This window comes from Grampus griseus, assembly GCF_964374135.1.
Source record: "Grampus griseus genome assembly, chromosome: 7".
Classification (NCBI taxonomy): Eukaryota; Metazoa; Chordata; class Mammalia; order Artiodactyla; family Delphinidae; genus Grampus; species Grampus griseus.
Window position 1 is genome coordinate 905,238 of NC_139001.1, and position 20,558 is coordinate 925,795.

General features: G+C 67.4%; 1 protein-coding gene across 18 annotated transcripts in view; it reads left to right on the plus strand.

Moving 5' to 3' along the window:
* Window positions 1-20,558, plus strand: part of KIF1A (kinesin family member 1A) — a gene marked incomplete at both ends in the record, with an annotated part of 67,157 nt that overhangs the window by 22,923 nt on the left and 23,676 nt on the right. For 12 of the 18 annotated variants that reach the window (XM_082658285.1, XM_082658286.1, XM_082658287.1 and 9 more), the window contains 14 exons: window positions 1,680-1,759; window positions 2,037-2,143; window positions 3,037-3,120; window positions 4,856-5,036; window positions 5,119-5,191; window positions 5,372-5,465; window positions 6,200-6,348; window positions 6,701-6,879; window positions 8,279-8,416; window positions 15,809-15,927; window positions 18,134-18,219; window positions 18,927-19,065; window positions 19,257-19,425; window positions 19,558-19,648. In XM_082658285.1, the coding sequence (XP_082514411.1) occupies window positions 1,680-1,759; window positions 2,037-2,143; window positions 3,037-3,120; window positions 4,856-5,036; window positions 5,119-5,191; window positions 5,372-5,465; window positions 6,200-6,348; window positions 6,701-6,879; window positions 8,279-8,416; window positions 15,809-15,927; window positions 18,134-18,219; window positions 18,927-19,065; window positions 19,257-19,425; window positions 19,558-19,648 (1,689 nt within the window). Of the gene's footprint in view, window positions 1-1,679; window positions 1,760-2,036; window positions 2,144-3,036; window positions 3,121-4,855; window positions 5,037-5,118; window positions 5,192-5,371; window positions 5,466-6,199; window positions 6,349-6,700; window positions 6,880-8,278; window positions 8,417-9,113; window positions 9,354-15,808; window positions 15,928-18,133; window positions 18,220-18,926; window positions 19,066-19,256; window positions 19,426-19,557; window positions 19,649-20,558 lie in introns of all 18 variants that reach the window. The other 6 variants (XM_082658271.1, XM_082658281.1, XM_082658282.1 and 3 more) reach the window with 3 other exon arrangements.

Here is a 20,558-nt window from a genome sequence, read left to right on the forward strand (position 1 = left end):
CCACCCCCAAGATTGCCAGACCCTCAGAGCCCTTAGGAGCTTAGCTTCAAGCCCAGAAGCCTGCCTGGAAGGCAGTGGCGTCTGTTCTGACGCCAGCACGGGACTCCGCAGGCCCTGCCCCTGCTGCCTGGCTGACCTTTCACCCCAGCAAAGGGTTTCTTCGTTCGCCAGCCTGCGAAGCTGGCGGCACGTGGAGCCCCACGGAGCCACTGGGGCCCCAAGGGAAAGGAGCACGGGGCGCTGGTAGGATGGGCACATCCGCTAGGGTGCCTGCTCCCTGGGGACAGGGCCGGGCTCCTCAGGCTTCTCCTGCACCCACGCACTCCGGCCCAGGGAGCAGCTGAGGCCCAGAAGCAGGGAGGAGGGGTGCCCGGGAGGCCCTCGGCAGGGCGGGGAGCAGGTGGCGCCCTGGCGGGGTCCTGCCTCAGTGCCTGTCGGATGGGCCTTTGGTTTCCGTTTGGAATGCTTCGCTCTTGAGCTGTTGCGTTGTCAGTGGGTGCAGTGCCCCGGGGCGGGCAGGCGAAGCTGGGGACACTGGCTGTGCAGTCCTTTGGCTTCATTGGTGGCAGAGGGATCTGCTGGTGGCCCCGGGTCTGGACACTGTCCAGGAGTGGGAGGGCGGCCCTCGGGACCACCAGGGACACTTCCTCTGGAGGACAGTGGGGTCCCCACTGGACTCTGGAGAAGCACATGGGCCAGCTGGGTCCCCCGCTCGGCCCCGTGGAGGGAGCACAGGCCCTTCCTGGCTGGATGCCTTCTGTGCTCAGGGGAAGGGGCCGCTGTGGATGGCCTGTCCTGTGTCTGATGACCAGGTGTCCACAGCCCTGTGCAGGGGTGTCAGAGGGGTTTGTAGCTCAGAGTGGGGGCAGCTTGGCCCAAGGTGCCAGGTGGGGAACAGACAGGAAGCTCTTCCAGCCTCTGCCATGTTGCAGGATCCTTGCCCGGGACTGGGTGTGAGGTCAGGAAGTGTCGGGGCCCAGAGACCCCGGGTGAGAGCAGTGGAGAAAGTGAAGAGAGGGGGTGCTGGTCCAAGGCCCAGTGGACAGAGCCTGCAGTGGCTGCCCTGGGCACGGGCTGGGGTGGGGAGCCAAGGGCAGCGCTCAGACGGGGCAGCTTGCGGGAAGCGGTCACCTTGGCCTTGGGTCATGCTTTGGTAGAGCCGTGGTCAGGACAGGTGTGGGCGTCGGACCTGGGTGGCTCAGGGGACTTTTATCACAGCCTCTCTGCTCCCTGGCGTCCAGGGCCCGACCCCTCCCTGCCCAGCGTCCTAATCCCAGGGCCCTCAGCTCCTGGCTGCCCCGGTTGGAATGGGGACCTGCAGCCCCGTTTTAGGATGGAGGACCAGGCCCAGGCCCCATGAGACCCAGCCTTGCCCTGCACATCCAAGGGCCTACCATAGCCTCCAAGCACTCCCTGGGCACTCACGTGCTCAGAGCTGGGGTCCCAGCCCCTCCCGAAGCCCAGCCCCCCACGTGCCGCCTGGCAGCTGTCCTCCCAAGACTCTGGAGTCCCCATCAAAGTCTTCTCCTCTCTGCCAGGCTGGGAGGATACTGTGTCCCCCGAGAGGCCAGGCCTAGGGTGGGTGGCAATCTGGTCCTGGGGAGAGAGAGGGCAGCAGGCAGCCTGGGCCGGGCTCCCCCCCTGCCCCCCGAAGAGAGGTGACCCTTCTATCTCCGCAGACGCCGCATCTCGTCAACCTGAATGAGGACCCGCTCATGTCCGAGTGCCTTCTCTACTACATCAAGGATGGGATCACCAGGTGGGGTCGACGGGGCGAGGGGAGGACTGGGCTCCCCCACTGAGGGGTCGCTGAGCCCGGGCACCTGCTGGCAGGGGTGCTGTGGGCCCCTCTGGGCAGTGTGGTCCCCCAGGCCAGGCCGCTTTGGGGGCTGTCCCCTGGACCCCCGCTTGTGCTCTCCAGGCATTTCCCGTAAGAGCTGGGCATGCTGGGGGCTGCAGGGGGACCAGGCGGGCCAGTGGGTGGCGTCGTGGCGCCCTGGGTCCAGCCGGCGCTGACGACCGCACCACACACACAGAGTGGGCCGGGAAGGCGCAGAGAAGCGGCAGGACATAGTCCTGAGCGGACACTTCATCAAGGAGAAGCACTGCGTCTTCCGGAGCGACTCCCGAGGGGGCGGTGAAGGTATGGCCTCCCCCAGCCCCGCCCCTACCCGGCGCTGCTGGTGTCGGCCCTCCTGGCTCCCCACTCAGTCCCGGGAGCCCCCCTGCCCCACCCCGAAAGGTGCTCTGAAGGCTGGGCTGGGGACATGCAGCTCTGTCCCTGCACAGGGGGCTGGTTGGGGTGCTCACGGGCAGGAGGGCACTGAGCCTGGATCGAAGGGACGGCTATTCTTAGGCCACGCCTTCCCGTGGGCTGGGAGCGGCCATCTGTCCATCTCCCTGGCTGGCCTGCCCTCGGGCCTCCATCCCCACTGCCGGTTCTGGGCATGACCCTTCCTTCTCAAGAAGGCACCTGCTGGGCTGTCCCAGTGCCCACGGCCCCCGAGATCAGGGCAGGTGTCTGGACAGCCTCTGGGAGGCAGACCAGTGACCAAAGCCCCCGCTGTGACCAGGCCACTTCAGGGTGGCCTTAAACAGTGTTGCGGACGTTGGTTCTCCCAGAATTCCGTCCCCAAAGCTCTCTCTCCCCTCGGTGGGTGGGCACGAAGGCAGGAGGGGCTCTGGGACTCCTGGGGACATGCGAGCCACTGTTTCCCATCCCACCTGGAGACCCTGCGGGGCGGGGCGGTCACCCAGCACGGCCTCCCCACCTCTGACTTGGGCCCGTGAGCCTCCCAACGGGACATCACTTTCCTCATCTGTGAGGGGCTGAGAGGCCCCTCCGGCTTCTCGAGGCCCAAGCCAGGTGCCACAGGGGGGAGAGGGGCCTGGTGGGGGCCGCGCCTGGGTGGCAGGTGGCCAGGTGGGTCGAGCCCCCTGCCCCCGACCCTGAGTGGGGCTTGCTGGGCTCAGACGGGGACGTGGCCAGGAGGACAGCCCCTCACGGTCCTCTCCGTGCCCCCATCTGTCCTATAGCCGTGGTGACCCTGGAGCCCTGTGAAGGGGCAGACACCTACGTCAATGGCAAGAAAGTCACGGAGCCCAGTGTCCTGCGGTCAGGTACAGTGGAGGCAGGGGTGGCCCCTGTGCCGCCCGCCCTGCACGCGTGCCCCTCCTGCTCGTGCGGCACCCCAATCCGCCCCCCACCAGCCGGGCAGCGCACGGGCCGGGGCGGGTGGGGGGAGAAGGCCGCTACAGGGGTGCCGAGGCGGGATTCCGGGCAGGGGTGCCTGTCCCAGAGCCCCGGTGGGCTGGCGCGTGGTGGAGCAGAGGAACAGCCAGCGGGGTGTGCGCTGCACCGGCCTCCGGACGCCGGCCCCCTGGCTTCGTGTCCTCGTGTTCTAAATCACACCTGGAGATATGTCTGTCTGTCTATCTATCTGTCTGTTCACCTATCAAGAGATTTATTTAATGGAATTGGCTCAGGACGTGGTGAGGGCTGGACAGGCACGTCTGAAATCCACAGGCGGGACTTTCTCCTCAGGGCAGCCTCAGTTTAGCTCCTGAGGCCTTTCACCCGGTGGGGGGAGGCCTGCCTGCGCAACGGTGGGTGGGCTCCTTCCCGAGGTCACGTGACTGTAGGTGCACCGTTGGGCTCCCCAGCCCAGCCAAACTGACACAACACTGACCATCGTGTCAACTTTGGCTGGGGTGACTTTTTGCTAAGAATGAGGGGGACCCTCCCCTTCCCCAACTGGGGGTGCAGAGGGGATGGGAGGCCTAGAAGGCGACGCCTGGCAGCCTGACGTGCAGACCTCTCCGGCCACCCTGAAGGGCCTTGTTTTTAGCTTCCAGGACCCAGGGTCCTGCCTTTGGGGTCCCGAGGGATGCTTTGAGGGAGGGACACACCCTGCATCCTGGGTTCATGGGCCTCGCCTGGCCGCCAGTGGCTGGTGTCCTCGCCTGGCCGCCAGTGTGGGGAGATGGGGCAGTTGAGCTGGGCAAGGGCAGGTCCAGAGCTCCCTTCTCCCCCCTGTTGTTTCAGGATGGGGCCTGGGGCTTGCGCGCCCGGGGCAGGGCCCGGACTGGGAGGGGCGGCCGAGCTCGGGAGCTGGGGGAGGGGCTGAGGGAGGCCTGGGGAGGACCAGCCTGCAGGCCCGGGTTCTCCTGTGGGGAGAGGGGCTGAACCAGCTCTGCAGGCCGCAAGGCAGAGCCGAGGTTCCTGGAGAAAAAGCTGGAGAGAAACTAGGCCATCCAAAGAGACCCCCACCGGCAGCACTGTCCAGAGACAGCAGGCCCTGCCCTCGTGGGACAGGTGCACCCTGGAGGGTCCTGCAGACAGGGTGGACCCTGCCCCGGAAACACGCAGACCCCTGCCCTGCTTCCGCCGGTGGGACAGATGGGAAGGGAAGCTCCCTGCAGGAGGGGGCCAAGCCCAGCCCTCGGGTAGGGGAGTGCCAAGGCCCAGGGCACGGGAGCAGGAGGCCAGGCTGGCCCCGGGGGGTGGCACCCGTGGGGCCCTGGAGGGGATGGGGCAGTGGAGAAGCCTCAGGCTGTGTTTTGCCACCATCGCTGCTGCTGAAAGGGGAGGTGCCGAGGGGAGGAACCGGGGAGAGTGGGGAGGCCCGCTCGGGTCCTGGTGGGGGAGGTGGCCCCCTGGCGGGGGCAAGGGTGACCCCCGGGCACAGGACCCGGGGGGCCGGCTCCTGGCGGCTGGAGGTCCCCCCAGGGGTGGGTGGTGCTAGGATGCAGCCCCGGCTGCATTCGTCCTCTCTCCCTCCTCCTCCCCCCTCTCACCCCCGAGACCAGCCGAGGCCAAATGTCCACCAACTCTGGCCTCGCCTCCATCCCCCAGGAAACCGCATCATCATGGGAAAGAGCCACGTGTTCCGGTTCAACCACCCTGAGCAGGCAAGGCAGGAGCGTGAGCGCACGCCCTGCGCGGAGACGCCCGCCGAGCCCGTGGACTGGGCCTTCGCCCAGCGCGAGCTGCTGGAGAAGCAGGGCATCGACATGAAGCAGGAGATGGAGCAGAGGTGAGGCCCCAGGGGCTGCCGCCCGGGCGCCCCCCGCACCCGCCGCCGTCCCGCCCGCCCTCACCCCCGCACGCTCTCGCAGGCTGCAGGAGCTGGAGGACCAGTACCGCCGGGAGCGCGAGGAGGCCACCTACCTCCTGGAGCAGCAGAGGCTGGTGAGGGCGGTGGGCGCTCGAGGCCGAAAGAGGAGGGACCGATGGGTGGAACCAGGGAGAGTGGGGAGGCCTGCTGTGCTGGGGCTGCGTCCGGGCGCCGTGGGCCCGGGCCCGGGCGGGAGGGCTGGGGACGACGGGCGGGTGTCCACGTGGAGACCACCAGCCTCGCTTCTGCGCCAGGACTACGAGAGCAAGCTGGAGGCCTTGCAGAAGCAGATGGGCTCCCGGGGCTACCCGGAGGCGAATGAGGAGGAGGAGGGGCCGGAGGACGAAGGTGAGGGGCCCTGTCCCGCGTGGGGGTGGGCTGCAGAGGGGGCTCAGGAAAGAGGTGGCCCCGGGCTGCTCCCTGCAGGTCAGCTGCTTGGCACCTTTGCCCTGGGGTCCCCGGTCTGCAGGCAGGATGCGGGAGGCTGAGCTGCAGCAGCACACACCCGTGCATACGCACACACCCGTGTGTGCACCCACCCGCTGGTTCTGGCAGGGGCAGCCTGGAGCATGAGGAGGGCGGGGCGGGGTGGGTGCTCCCAGGCGGGTGCCCTGCGTCCACTCACCCCTGTCCTGCCCGAGGGAGGCTGGTCTCTGCTCCACACCTCGGGACCCGCTTTGGGAGCATTTGCTTGGGCGGCCCACTGGCTGACCTCTCGCTGCTGGGGGCCCGAGGGCAGCCCAAGGGCAGGGTGTTCACGTCCAGCTCGGCCTCCGGTCAGCTGGTCGGCACCTTTGTGCTGATGTGACCAGGTCTCCCCCGCTGGACTCGTCCACCCGAGAGGGTGTGTGGGACAAGCCCCGGTCTGCCCTCGTGCCCCCGTCCCACTGCTGCCCCCCAGGTCCTTGCTGAGCTCCAGCCTGACTCTCAGGACCCTGGCGCTCACACTGGGGTAGCCGGCGGCCTCTTTGGGGCACGAGGGTCGTCCCCTGCGGCAGAGCTTCCTGCCAGTTAGTGTGCAACTGGGGACCCGCGCACTGAGCGCCCAGCCCCGTGATGACCCCGTGCGCTTCTCCCCGCAGTCCAGTGGACGGAGAGGGAGTGTGAACTGGCGCTGTGGGCCTTCCGGAAGTGGAAGTGGTACCAGTTCACGTCCCTGCGGGACCTGCTGTGGGGCAACGCCATCTTCCTCAAGGAGGCCAACGCCATCAGTGTCGAGCTCAAGAAGAAGGTGGGCCCCTGCCGCTGCGCCTGCCCCTGCTGTCTGTGCCTCGGAGGGCGGGCGTCACCCGTCCTGCTTCCCGCCGGGCCTCGGTGCCAGGCTGCGCCGCCTCCCGGGGGGGGGCGGGGCGGACCCCCTGACCTGCAGCCCCCGGGAGGAGGGGGGGCGGTTGGAGGGGGGGCCCCAGACTGACAGAGCAGGACGCATAGGCAGGCCGGTGGGCAGGTGGAGCCTCCTCTGCAGGTGGAGTCGGCGGGAAGGTTCCGAGGACGGTTGAGGGACAGGCAGCGGGAAGGAGGCCCTTCCAGGGCCAGGCTCCACCCTCCCCGGGGCTGACGGGCGTCCTCCTCATCGGTCACAGGTCCAGTTCCAGTTTGTCCTCCTTACGGACACACTGTACTCCCCACTGCCGCCTGACCTGCTGCCCCCAGAGGCCGCCAAAGACCGAGAGACTCGCCCCTTCCCCCGAACCATCGTGGCCGTGGAGGTCCAGGACCAGAAGAACGGGGCCACCCACTACTGGACGCTGGAGAAGCTCAGGTGCAGTGGGTGGGCTGTGCGGTGGGCAGTGGGGCGGGGCTGCTCCCCGGGCCTGGGCCGAGGCCGCTGAGACAGAGGCGGGCGTGGGATGCAAGGGGCGCACGCGTCCAGGCAGCGATTCCTCCTGTTTCGATTTCTTTTAAAATCAGAAGACAAGATGTAAGTAGGATCCAGCCTCATCATAGAATCCACGTTCTCCTCGACCAGAGCAGTGGCACAGTTTGGAGGAAGGGGCGGGTGAGGCGCTGCAGGAAGCTGGGGGCTCCTCCACCTGGGGGGGTGGAGGAGGGCCGGGTGGGGGCCCCAGGGAGGCCGGCCAGGTGTCCTGGGAGGTGTCTGCCCTACGGCTCTACCTCAGGTCCCGCACGCTCACCGTGACGTGCGCCTGGCTCTTCCTGGGTGAAGGTGACAGGACGGCTTTTTGCCACTGAAGACAATTTTAATGTTGCTCAAGTGCCCCTAGAAACGAGAGGCGCGTGGGCACAGGGCCGTCCGGGGGCCAAGGAGGGAGAGGAGGGCCTTGCCACGGCCTCTGCGAGGTTTTCATGGGCAAAGCAGGGCAGGGTGAACAGTGAGGACCGGCTGGTCAGCATAACGCCTGCGGGCTTCGGGCCCGGGCTGTGCCCGGGTGATTTAGGGCTGGGGAGCCGGCTGGCGTGCAAGTCGGCTAAGGGGCGGGTGGTGGCCTGTGTGGAGGTGGGCTCACCCACAGGCTGTTCACTGTCGGGGCAGGCCCCAGAGATGTGGAAACGTCATGAGATGCAGAGAACGGACAGCGTGGTCACGACGTGCTCACGCACGCAGACACGCTTATACGCGCTCCATTCCGCTCACACACCCTCACACGCCGGCGCTTTCCCTTCTTATGAGGTCCCCGCCCCCGGCACACGCACTGACCCACGCGCATTCACAGACACGTGACTGCCTCTACCCCGTCCTCCTGGGCTGCCGTCTGCTCTTGGAGGGTGGATGTCCCCCACCACCCCACGTCCCTCCTGGTGCGCCTGAGCCCCCGAGGGAGACGTCTGCGTCTCTCCCACCACCGGCCGGTTTTCCGGGGGATAGCCTCTAAAACGCCTTGTTTCCTGTGTCTTCTCACAACTTGCCCTTTGACCCCCGAACTTCCGGGGCTCCGTGCCCCGACTCCCCATCCCGAGCGGGGCTGGTCCCCGACCCCACCCGGCTGACGTGCCGCGGCCATCACGGGGGCCGAGAGGAACGTGTGGCGAACTGCAAGCCCCTTGGCCACGGTCGGCTGACTCCGAGGACCCCAGAGGGTCCTCCTGTCAAGCCAGCTTGAGCCGTGGGTGACCCTGAGCAGGATGCTGTGGCCTGAGCCGTGCTGGGCCTGAGACCCCAGGATGCTCCCCCGGGGCCCACGCTGACCTCTGCCCTGCAGGCAGCGGCTGGACCTGATGCGGGAGATGTACGACCGGGCGGCCGAGGTGCCCTCCAGCGTCATCGAGGACTGTGACAACGTGGTGACTGGTGGAGACCCCTTCTACGACCGCTTCCCCTGGTTCCGGCTCGTGGGCAGGTAGGCGCCTCCTCCCCCCGGGCTGAGAGATTGAGAGAAGGTGGGGGGCAGCGCGGGGTTGGGCCCTGGCCCTGACACGAGGAGTGGGCCGGCCAGATGCCTTTCTCCATCCCGACTCCCCGGCCCTGGTCCTTCCTGGTCTGAGCCCCCTGGCCAGTCCTCTCCACACATCGGTGGGCCCTGGCCAGGGAGCGGGGTCTCAGCATCGCCACCCACCCCTGCTCCGGGACCACGGCCGTCAGGTGACACCTGTCCGTGCGTGTGAATGTGAGGCTTGGTCAGGCTTTCAGGTGGGGTGTGAGCGGGAGGCGGAGCCGTGTCCTCCCAGAGCCCAGAGTCCACGCCTAATGTCCCCAGCCTCCTGGTCCGGGGGCTGCACCCGGCCCCTGCCCCCCACGGGGCAAGGTTCCTGAGGCCTCAGTGCGGCCAGGCTCCCGAGGCCCTCACCGGCCTCAGCCGCACCTGGTCGGGACCATACCTGCCGGTGCCCTCCGGAACCTTCCGGAGCTCTACACTGACCCCCGTGCGGTGTCTGCCCACGCCTGGGGACCGGGCACTTTGGCTCTCTTGCCTGTCAAGGCAGCATCCTCGACGGTCGTGTGTTTGGTTTGGGTTCTCCTCGGAAGCCCCTGCCCCGCCCCGTCCGCCCGCGAGGAGCTGGCGTTAACTTCTCTCTGTCTTGTCGCACTAACCCCAGTTCAGTCACCTCTGGCTGCAACAGCTACCCTCTTCTCAACACATGCATGAGCGAGCGCATGGCTGCTCTCACCCCCTCCCCCGCCTCCTCGAGCCCCGACTCCGACGCTGCCGAGCCTGCTGAGGAGCAGAGCGTGGGGGAGGAGGAGGACCTGGAGGACGACGTCTTTCCGGAGCGCATGCCGTGCGACGGCCGGGACCCGTTTTACGACCGGCCCCCCCTGTTCAGTGTAGTAGGAAGGTTGGTGAGGTCGAGGACAGCATGCTGGGAAGGAACCAGCTCTTTTGCACAGGAGCACTGCTGCGGGCACGATTTGACCGCCGTCAGGGCGCGGCCCCCGGCTAGCGGGGCCTCCCCAGGACAGGGCGTGAGGGGGCGCGGGGGTTCCTGGCCTTCCTGCAGGGGCCCCAGTGATGGAGGAGGGCAGGGTGCCCCGGGGCACGGGCTCCTCACTGGTGGGCCTGTTTCCGCAGAGAGGCCTCCGGGACTCGGGAAGAGCAACGCCCCTGCCCGTTCAGGGCCCGCGGGGGCATTCGGAAAGGCGGAGCCGTGCATCTTTGCGGCCCCCCCGCCCCACCCCGGCCAGCGTGGCTTTCCCTCCCTCCACTGTTTTCCAGAAGAGATGGAGGGTCCTGGTCTGCTCCCAGTGCCCCTACCCTCTCTGTGGGGAGAGGGGCAGAAGCTGGAGCCGGCCGTGCCGGGGGGCAGGGAAGGAAGGGCAGGTGCCCGGGCAGTGGAAGGGCCTCCTTCTGAGGCCCTGGGTCCCGGGCAGCCCGGCCTCTCTCTGTCCCTCCTGACCCCCAGTGCCGGAGACGGTGCCAGTGGCCGTGTGCCCTCATGGGAAAGTGCCCTTTGCAGAGGAGCCCATGATTCAGTTTCCTGGACAGAGGAGAGAGGCCAAGTTCAGTGGGGGAGCGGGGGCCCCCCGCCCTGCAGGCAGGTTGGGCGTACCCAGTCCATCCTTATGTCTATGACCATGGAGTGGAATGCAAGCAGGAAGGTGAAGGAAAGGCCTAGAAACCTAGCTGCAGTAGTAGGAAATTCAGCTCATGAAAACGGAATTTACGTATAGGCAAAGGTGTAAGATAGCTTTAACAGCACTCTAGGAGTTTCAGACTGCTTCCTTGGGCTAGACCGATGGAAGTGTTTGGAGGTCTTGACCTTGCAGCACCAGTACTGAAAGCTGAAGGCCGAGGCTGGTCCCCAGATAGCGGGGTTGCACTGGGAGCCCTTGGGTGCGGGTGGTGGAGTGAAGGCCCCACTGGTCCCTCCTGGAAGGAAGCAGGTTCTCAGCTGGCGCGTCATGGATTTATTCTGATTACTCTTCCCTGAGTGTGAGATGCTGGCCCACTGGACAAAACCGCGTGGCTCTCTCCGAGACGCCCCGGCTGGGTTCCTGCTCTGCTGAGCCCGAGGAGGAGGTGCGGCCCCAGGGCCAGCTGCACGCGGGCCTCTCAGAACGCCCGGCCGCTAGGGCCAGGGTGGCCGGGTGCCAGGCAGGCGCGGGGTCGGGGCACACGGGGGCGAGGACACCGGGAGAAACGGGGGTGGGCTCTCGCAGTCTCAGCCGGAAAGAGCTGGGTCCTTCCGACATTCCCCCCTCTGTGGATCTGGGATGTGACAAAACCACCAAGCCAAACCAAAGCCACGAGTGAGAGGCCAGCTCCCCACGGCGGCCGTCTGCGAGGGGTTCATCTGGAAACGTCCTGATCTTTTTGGTTTGGCGAGAATTGGCTTTTCCCGCGCAGCAGCTGTGCCGGCCCAGGCCCTGAGAAGGGCCCGCCCTTGGTCTCCTTCTCTCCCTCTGGTAGCCGCTGGCTCTCTCTCCAAGGCTTGAGCGAAATGGGGGCGCCCACTCTTGTCTCCCTTGGACAGGCTTCCCGGGCCCCAGCATGCGTCTGCACCTCACCAATCTCGTGGTTAGCGCTGCCCCACACTCAGCCCCGGCTCTGCCACCTCCTCTCTCTCCGGCGGGTCTCAGCCTGCTTCAAGGTGCCTCACCTCTGTGAACAGGGCCCCCGGCAGGGGCCTCCCCCGTCCTCAGCCGGGGCTCCTCACCCAAGTCCAGGGTCAGCCCCCCGGGGGGTCTCCCTCTGGCGGTCTGGGTGCCAGTGAACTGGGAGGTGAGATGGGCCAACCCAGGTGGAGGAAGTGGGCCTGGGGGCTCCGTTTTGCCCCATGATCCTCCCTGCTCAGACCGTGGCTTTCAGAAGGCGGGTGGGCTGCAGAGAGAGGAAGGCGAGGGGGTGACTGTCTGGGATGGAGGGTCCCGGGGAAGGGGGACTGGCGACCGCCCAAGGGACGTGTTCAGGACTGGGTGGGAAAGCACTGACCCGCCGTGTCTGCTCTGTGCCGTCTGGGCTGGCGAGGCTGGGCCCTCGGCTCCCAGCTGGGTGCGCTCTGTGTGCCGAGCCGCTCAGCCCGAATTGGCCCCCGCGAGGCTCCAAGCCACCCCGTGTGCGGGTAGGTGCGCCGTGGCCGGCAGGGCTCTCTGGACAGGGCTGGGTTGTTCTGGCCCAGGGTGGCGGGTGCTGACGTCAGGTTGTTTCCGGCACCTGGTGGGCAGTGAGGGGGAGGCCCAGCCTCTGCACCGTGGCCCCATCCCCTCAAGTTCTGGGGCTGCCGGGCGGGGTGGGCCTGGGGTCTTCCAGCCCCCGCCCCCTGCCCTCGAAGGTGGTGCTGCCAGCAGGGGCCGTGGCTGCTGGGCCCCCAGAGGTCCCTTGTGGCTGAGTGCACCCGTCACTATCACCAATCAGACAGGGACCGGGGCAGCAGGAAGGAGAGAGTATCCAGCGTGGCTTCTTTCTCTGCCTCTGGGAGCCGCAGCTGGATCTGCACGCGAGCCCACCTGGGCACCCGTGAGCGTGAGAGCCTTCCCACAGCCGGTGATGGGGTTCAGAGGGAGGGAGTGTGGCCGTGGATTCCAGGCGTGGTCTTCATTGTAAGGCCCTAACCTCCAGCCAAGGGCTCCCTCGAGGTCCCGGCCCTGCCGTTTTTCGATGCCTGAAGTACCTGGGCTTTCTTTCCCCTCTGACGCGAGGAAACCCTGAAAGATCAAGAGAGGCTAGATTTGCTTAGTTAATGAGCTGCATTAATTAAGCCGGTGGGGGGCGGGGCGTGGCGTCCGCACGGTTGGGAGCTGCACAGGAGCCGGCCTGTGGGGTCTCACGCCAGCTGGGGCTCTGCTGCCAGCAACTTCCTTAATGTCCTTGGGCCTCCGTCTTCACCTGTGAAATGGGGCAGGAATGGCGTATTTCACCAGCTCTACACGGCGTCTTAGCTCTCCGGCACCGTATTTGTGCCCCTAAGAAAGAAAGACGCAGCCAGTCCAGCTAAGATGCGCCGTTGGTGAGGGGGCCCTGGTCTCCGTGCTGGGATGTGAACGGAGGAGACGCGGGCGCACCTGCCGCCCGGGGTGCTGGGGGCTCCAGTGCCTCCCCCGTGAGCTTGGAGGGACAGGCACATATGGTTTCTTCACTGGAGTTTTCAGTCTCGTGGGCTGCCAGTGGGATTGTTTGAGCCTCAGGACACGAGGGGCGCAGCCCCCTCTGATGTGTGGGACCCTGGCGTCTGTGCCCACGGGTGGGCCACGTGGTAGAAAGCGCCCCCTGGGAGACCACGGTAGGTTTGTGGAGCGGTGAGGCCCTGGGGGGGGAGCCAGGAGGGGGCCCGCCTGCCATGGCCTTCGCCTATGACCTGGGCTGCGTCCGGCGCCTGCCTCAGTTTACTTCTCTGTGCAGTGCCTCAGACTCCCTTTGGCCTGGCCTTTGCGGACTCAAAAAGGGGGAGGGGTAGCTCCTGCCCCTCCGTTACTGCCCCTCAGGGGCGGTCCTGGGTCGCCTCCAGGGTTCTGTAAGTGGCCTTCTGGGAGCTTGAAGTCCCTGTGGAATTGCCCCCTGGCCCTTTCAGGAAGGCAGCCCTGGGCGGGCCGGGGGCTTTGAGGCGGCCCTGAGCCTGGCTTCCCCTCCTGGCCAGGTGGCCCTGGACAGCCCTTAAACTCTCCCTCGGGCAAGCTGTGCTGATTAGGCACCCCTGTGCCTGGCACCATGCCCTCACCTAGCCCACAACCAGAGGTGTCCCCGCCTTCCCCGAGGGTCCTCCTGTGGGTTCCCTGCAGGCTGCGGGTGGAGTGGGCAGGCCGCGGCCCCTCCCTCCGGCTGTGCCTGGGGCTTCTGGGAGCCTCCCGACACCCGGCTTTCTGCAGCGGGCAGTGCCCCGGGGAAGGGGTCCTGCCCTGGGGAAGAGGCCCTCCACCTGCTGGAGGGTGGGTGCTGACTTGGCCCTGCAGCTTGGGGCTGTCCTACCCAGCTCCCTAAGCTGTCTCAGGCAGGGTGGGGTGGCTGGGCGGTGCCCCAACCCAGGGGACAGGCCTCCAGGTGCAGGGGCAGAGCAGGGTCTGCACCTCCTCCCACAGCCTGAGTCCTGGGCCCCCTCCGTTTCCCCTTCTGGACCTCATGACTTTGCTCATTTCATGGTAGCCCCCCTCCCACTCCCAATGTCAATCAAAGGCCCTTGGCCAGGAGCCCAGGTGTCCGGCGAGGGAAGGCCACCACCGTCCCGTCCCGAGGTGGGTGCTGGATGAGGCCAGCAGCCCACCCCGGCCGTCCCCTGCCCGCTGGTGCCCTCTGCTGCTGTGGCCTCAATGTCCTCTTGGGACCAGGGCCGGGGCTCACCTTAGTGGGTGGTCGGGGCAATGGAGCCCCAGGCCCCCACCAACCCCGCGATGGGCAGATGCGCCCCCACCATCTGTCTACACCGTGCCCCCGAAGAGTTCGTGGGAGGAAGGGGCACTGTGCTGGGGAAGAGGGGCTTCTTCTAGCCCCAGGAGGGTGGCCCAGGTGGCAGCACACCCTCCCCTGACGGGGGCCTGCCTTGGCCTGTGGGCGCCCAGAAAGCGAAAAGCAGTCAACAGAGATGGGCCACGAGTGAATTCAGACAGACAGGGAGAGCCGCGCAGAAGGCGGCCTGGACGCGGAGATGGGAGCCGCTGGGGGCAGTGGCAGGAGCAGGGAGATGGGCGCCGGGGGCCAGAGCGGGGCTGAGCGGGCGGGTGGGGCTGCCGCAGGGGCTCAGGTGCCTCTTGGATGCAAAGAGCTTGGGGGCCACGGCGGGTGCGGGTCTGGTCGCGCCTCAAGTCCCCTCTGGCGGCTGTGGAGGCCGTGAAGGAAGCGGGTGGGAGGCCGGGGTGATGGGCTGGGTGGCGGATTTCAGAGAGAGTTTTGAGGTAGAGCTGATGCATCTGAGATAAAAGCCAGGACGGTGCTCAGATTTCCGACCTCCTGCGGGGGGAGGGTGGCGGGAAGACACGGAGCCCACCTGAGAAGGGACACCAGGGCCTGGAATCAGGGCCCCTGGGGAAGAGCCCCTCCCCGTGCCTCTCACCACAGGGGGTCCAGAGTGGGGACCCTGGAGCTCTCAGTGTGGGGCGACATCAGTGGCTCAGCCTGGGCGAGGGGCAGGGTGCCTGGGATGACACGCCTCTCCTCCTGTCCTCCCAGCTCCGTCCTCCCCCCCCCACTGGCCATGCACCAGGTGCCAGCGCCCACCTGGCCAGCAGACTCCCACCTCCCCTCCACTGTCCTCCCTGCTGCTCTCACCTCTGTTCCCACCTTCCCCCATCCCTGACTGAGGCCCTGGGCCTCCCTCACCCCTCCTTCTGCACTTCCTCCCCAGCGCCTCCCACCCTCTTCTGTCCAAATCCTGCCCAAGCCGTGCCCCTCCCCCGGGACCACCACCCCGGACCCCCAGCCCAGCGAGCTCAGGGCTGCCGAGATCTGCTCCTCGGGGCTGGAGGGGAGGGCAGAGCAGGGTGGGAGGCAAGGGTGACCCCCGAAAGGAGGGTGCCCCGAATGGTGAGGAGCTGTGCTCACAGCAGCCGGCCCACCCGGCGGGGCAGCACAGGCTCTTCCAGGGATCCCCCTGTCCTCCTGGCTGCCCGTGTGACTCCCACTCGTTGGCCGGCTCGGGGAGAGGGGCACCGCCAGGGTGACGTGGCCTCTGTCCCGCCTGTGCTGGCACTAGCTGGGTGCACAGCTGAGCTGCACAGGAGAGGGTGGCTCTGGGCACCCTGGGAGCTGGTGGGGCCGTGCCAGGCAGTGCCACGGTTTCTGGGGTGTCCCTCAGGGCTCAGCCGGACCCCTGGGCCCCGGTGAGGGGGAGGTGCCCTGGCTTTACTGACATCATGGAGCTCCGACCCGCCGTGTTCCTGGAGGGGCCCAGAGGGAGTCGTGAGGCGTATTCCGTCGTGGGGTCCGTGAGCAAGCGTCAGGGGCCACTGGGAAACGGGTGGGGAGACAGGGGCGGGGGGGGACATCAGCACCAGCGTGAGGGTCGTAGGTCAGCGAGGCGGGTCCCAGGTCCTCCTCCTTGAAGCAGGCTGAAACCTCCCTCCTCGGCTGTTCTCTGCTCAGGCCGCGGGCTTCGCCCCGGCCCACCCCCTCACCACAGCCTCTGCTCCCGCCGGCGCCCGTGCCCCCCGTCCCTGCGCCTCCTCCCGTCTCCTCTGCGGCCGAGGACCCCTCCCCTCCCCGCCCAGCGCAGTGCCCCGCCTGCCCGCCCGCCCTGCTGCTTGCCGCCCTGGCTGCCCGCTTCGCTCTGCTTTGCAGTGTTGTGTCGTGAGCCCGGGCCGTGCAGCCGCTGCCGCCTGTCACAGCGCACAGCGGGCTGGTCCTGACCGTGGCCCCTACCTCCCCCAGGGCCTTCGTGTACCTGAGCAACCTGCTGTACCCCGTGCCCCTGGTGCACCGTGTGGCCATCGTCAGCGAGAAGGGCGAGGTGAAGGGCTTTCTCCGCGTGGCCGTCCAGGCCATCTCAGGTGCGTGCGGGGCGGCCCGGGCTGGCTCTGTCCCTTCACCGATGGGGCCCCTGGGTGGGGAGACCTCTGCGGGCCTCGCATGGTGGTCCGCGTGCATCCAGCCCCACCCAGGCCCCCGGCCTCCTCTGTTTCTCCCTGTGGGAGAAGCCCCTGCTGCCCGGCTCCTGGCTCTAGCTTCCTGGACTCTTCCTGGTCGGCTGGGGCCCCCGGGGCTGTGCAGGCCGAGCCCAGGGCTGTCTGAGCCCACTCCGGCTCGGGCCTGCCACCAGGCAGCCCCAGGTGGACCCACGGAGCCAGCCTGGCGCAGAGGTGCCCCCCGCCACACCCCCTCCACCGCCATCTCTGCCCCAGGGCAGGCGCACAGACTTGCAGCCCTTAGCTCCGGCCCTGCCCACTGCAGCCCCCAAGCCTTTCCTGACTCCCCAGCATTGCCCGCTTTGGACCCCTTGACCTCTCATGTGCTGGCCTGTGTCCTCAGAGGCCATGAACACCCCCTCCACCGTGGGCCTGGCGATACAGCCCCTCTCACTGCAGAGGCAGACACCCTCGCCCTGCCTAGTCATCTTCCCAGCACCCCCTCCTGGCCGTGGGCAGCCACACAGGCCTTTGAGCCTGGGTTTGCTGCCTTGAGAATGGCGTCCGCTTTGAAGCTTCCTAGAGGCAGGAGTGCGGAGAGGTCACTGGAGAACACAGACGTGGGCGCGCTCGGCCAGAGGGCCTGGTGCTCGCACCGTAACGGCCGTTCCTCCCTTCTCTGCCCTCGGGCCCCCGGGGCCTCCACGGGACTCTCTTTCCTCTACACGTCTCAGCAGCCCAGGCACCTTAGGCCAGAACGGGGCAGGACAGAGTGTGTGGCAGCGGAGTGTCTCCAGGCTGAGACAGGGAGGCTCGGAGTGTGAGCAACCTGGGTGGCCTGTGCTCCCACTGGACAGCTCACGCAACCCCACTCTGGATGTCTGGTCCCCCGTCGCCAAATTCTCACTACCCCGTCATTCCAGGTGCTCTTTCCGCACCTCCCAGTCATGTCACCATGGTGCCGAGGCCCCCGGGGACCCAGCTGAGAAGGGGGAGCCTGGGCTCGGGGGAGGGTGGCTCTAGGTGACAGGGATGCTGGGAGCATCTAGCGCCACCTCATGCCCCGGGGCACGCTGCCCCCGCAGCCTCCGGGGGCCTGTCCTCCCTGGGCTCTCCCTGGGCCCTTTCTGACCCGCTCAGCCCTGGTGAGTGGGTCCCCCTGAGCCGGCTGCCTTATAGGTCGACGGTCTGTGCTCGGGCCACACCTAGCGTCCCCTGTCTAGTGGCTGTGGTGGAGGAGAGGGAACGTTACAAAGCCACAGGGTGTTGTTTCACGGTCTCAGAAGCCACACCTGCCCCCGCCCTCGACCATGGCAGGGGTCGACTGATCCAGCCTCCCAGCACGGAGCCCGGCTGTGCACAGGCCCTGGGCCGGCCCTGGGTGATGGTGGGACAGAGCCACGGCCCCTCGGGCAACCAGGGTGGAGAGCGCGGTGGTGTTAACACCCCGACAAGGCCGCGGAACAGAGGGTTGGAGCCCCCTGGGGTCTGTGAAGTCTGCTGGGGTGGCATCTAGCCAGAGTGGCTGGACTTGGGGGCCAGGGAGTCTGTGGGAAGTCAGATCTGGGGTCCTTTAGGCAGCAGGAGGAGGGTTTTGTCCCAAGCACAGCGGGGAACCCCAAACGCTGTGAAGGACGGGGTGTGAGAGCGTGTGGGGCACTGAGTGTCCAGATGGGTGACGGTGGCGGCAGAGGGACAGGTGCGATTCCCAGAGGAAGCCAGGAGGACCTGGTGGGGCAGGCCCTGCTGAGGGGGAGGTAGGGTCCGGAGGACCCCTGGGTTCTGCTGGAGCATCTGAGTCTGGGCCAGGGCAGGTGGGGGCAGGCGGGCGGGGCTGGGGGGGAGAGGGGCAGGGGTTGAAGATTTTGTTCTGAAAATGTGGAGTTCGCGGGCCCGTCAGAGCAGGCCGTGCTGAGGACGTGGCTGCTGGGCCCCGGGCTAGCATAGGCTGGGGGTCAGTGTGCCCAGGACGGCGCCCTCATTCTTCCAGAGCCAGTTGACGGTGTCGGGGTTCCCCCCAAAGTGGGTCAAAGCCCGTCCTGGTTCCCGTGCCCTCCCCGCACCGGGCAGCTCTGCCACTCCCACCGGGGGGCCAGCTGGGCCCTGACCACCTGCTCCGTTCCCGTTTCAGCCGACGAAGAGGCCCCTGATTACGGCTCCGGCGTCCGCCAGTCGGGAACCGCCAAAATCTCCTTTGACGACCAGCATTTTGAGAAGGTAGCGTGCAGGGGTGGTGCAGCCATGGGCGCCACTGGACGGGCCTCTGGCCTGTCCTCAGCACTCCGGGCCTCACTCGGAGGAAGGGCAGACGGTGTCTCCCTCCCAGGGCTCCCATCTGTGCTCTCAGGCGAGAGGGCGGAGGAGGGGGTCCCGCTCGGTGCCCCCCCGGAGCGGGCAGCTCCTCCTCTCTCCTCTAGGCCCCTTCCTAACCTGACACCACCCAGCCACCCACCGCCCCACCCTGAACCTCAGTGCTTCTGAGGCCTTGGGCCCAGAGCCCCCCAGCGATCGCGGTCCCTATCGGAGGGGTCGTCAGTGCTGGGGATGCACAGGAGGGGCAGAGGGCATCAGGCAGAGAGTGCGGAGGACGAGAGGACGAGGCAGCAGAGGCTATGGGGGGGCCTGGCCAGGGCCCTGAAAGCCAATGGGAGAGTCTCACTGCGTCCTGCCCACAGTGGGGAGGAGCTGCGGGAGGGGTACTGGCTGGGGAGAGGGGACAGAACTTAAGGCCAGAGACCGTTTCCCACCTTCCTTTCCCACTTGGTAGGCTAATATAGGCCGTGACAGCATGAGAGACAGGCCTGGGGAGGTGGGTGCCTGCCCACGGCAGGGCAGTCCTGGAACGAGGCTCCCGGGGTCCTCGACGCCGCTCTAGTGGCCGCACCCAGGCCGGCTCTGTCTGACTGTGTCCCCTGCCCACACAGTTCCAGTCCGAGTCCTGCCCCGTGGTGGGGATGTCCCGCTCGGGGACCTCCCAGGAGGAGCTGCGGATCGTGGAGGGCCAGGGCCAGGGTGCTGACGCGGGGCCCTCGGCCGATGAGGTCAACAACAACACCTGCTCAGGTGGGTCCCCGCGGCTGCTGGGACAGGCTCTGGGACACGGCCCAACCCCGCGAGGGCCTGGAACTCCTCCTCGCCCGCCCCGCACCCCCTCCCCGCCTCTTAGCTGGCACAGGCGGTGAGGCTCAGCCCTTGAGCCCGGGCTCTAGCCCCTTTGGGTCCCGCCATGCCCCTCTGTCCTTGGCTCCCAGCAGCAGTGACCCCGGAGGGCCTCCTGGACAGCCCCGAGAAAGCCGCCCTGGACGGGCCCCTGGACGCCGCCCTGGACCACCTCGGCCTGGGCAGCACCTTCACCTTCCGCGTGACCGTCCTGCAGGCGTCCAGCATCTCCGCCGAGTACGCCGACATCTTCTGCCAGTTCAAGTGAGTCTCGTCGGGGCCGGGCTGTGCGGGTGGGTCTCGGCAAGGTGCGGGGGGCACCTGGTGACCCCCGGGAAGCTGTGGGTCCCCGTGTCCAGGCCCCACACCCGCCGAACGTCTCCTCCCCATTCACAGCTTCATCCATCGCCATGACGAGGCCTTCTCTACGGAGCCCCTGAAGAACACGGGGAGGGGGCCCCCACTCGGCTTCTACCACGTCCAGAACGTACGTCCCTAGAGCCCCTTCTCCCCCCCATGGCCGGCCCCTCCTGGGCCCGGGGCCTCGTGCAGCCTCCCCCAGCTTCATTCATTCTCTCCGACACGGCTTCTCCCTCCTCTGAGCACCAGCCCTGTCCTGGGCACCGGGGGCCTTGGTGGGTTTAAGACTGGGGGTGGGGGCAGATCAGAGCCCCCGAGGGCTCCCTGCAGCGAGCCTTGGGCAGATGTGGACGTGCAGTGTCTGGGGTGCCCGGCGAGGCCACCCTGGACTGGCACTGGGGCTGAGGCCGGGGCAGGGCACGCGGAGAGCTGCAGGGTGCCCGGGCAGACGCCCGAGAGGCCAGGAGAGCTCCGGGCCGGGGAGTGTCTCCAAGCCAGGCTGTCAGGAGAGCAGGGACTTGCTGCTGTGAGGCAGGAAAATGGGGCCATGCCGGAAACTGTCGGGTGGCGAGGCCTCAGGGGCCCGGCCAGGGGATGCGAGTTTGACCCTGGCCGCCCGGCTGTGGGTGTGTAGCCTAAGCAGGCACAGGGGCCTTGCTCAGAAGGCCTTGCGAGCTATGGCCTGTCCTGACCCTCGGAAGAGGGGCTCCCGTGGTTTCTAAGGCAGGGAAATGGGCCAGGGCTGAAGGTGTGCGTGGTGGACTCCTTTCCTGTTGCTCCAGCAGAGCCCCACGCCCTGGGGCTTCAACAGCAAAGACTTAGCCGCTCTCGGCCCTGGAGGCTGGAAGCCCGAGACCCAGGTGGGCAGGGCTGTCCCTCTGAGGCTGTGATGGAGGGTCCGTCCTTGGCTTGTAGACGGCCGTCTTCTCCCTGTGTCCTCACGGCATCTCTCCGTCCGTGCCTGTGCCCCAATGTCCCCTTCTTACGAGGACACCAGTCATGTTGGGTTGGGGCTCCATTCTAACTTGATCACCTCT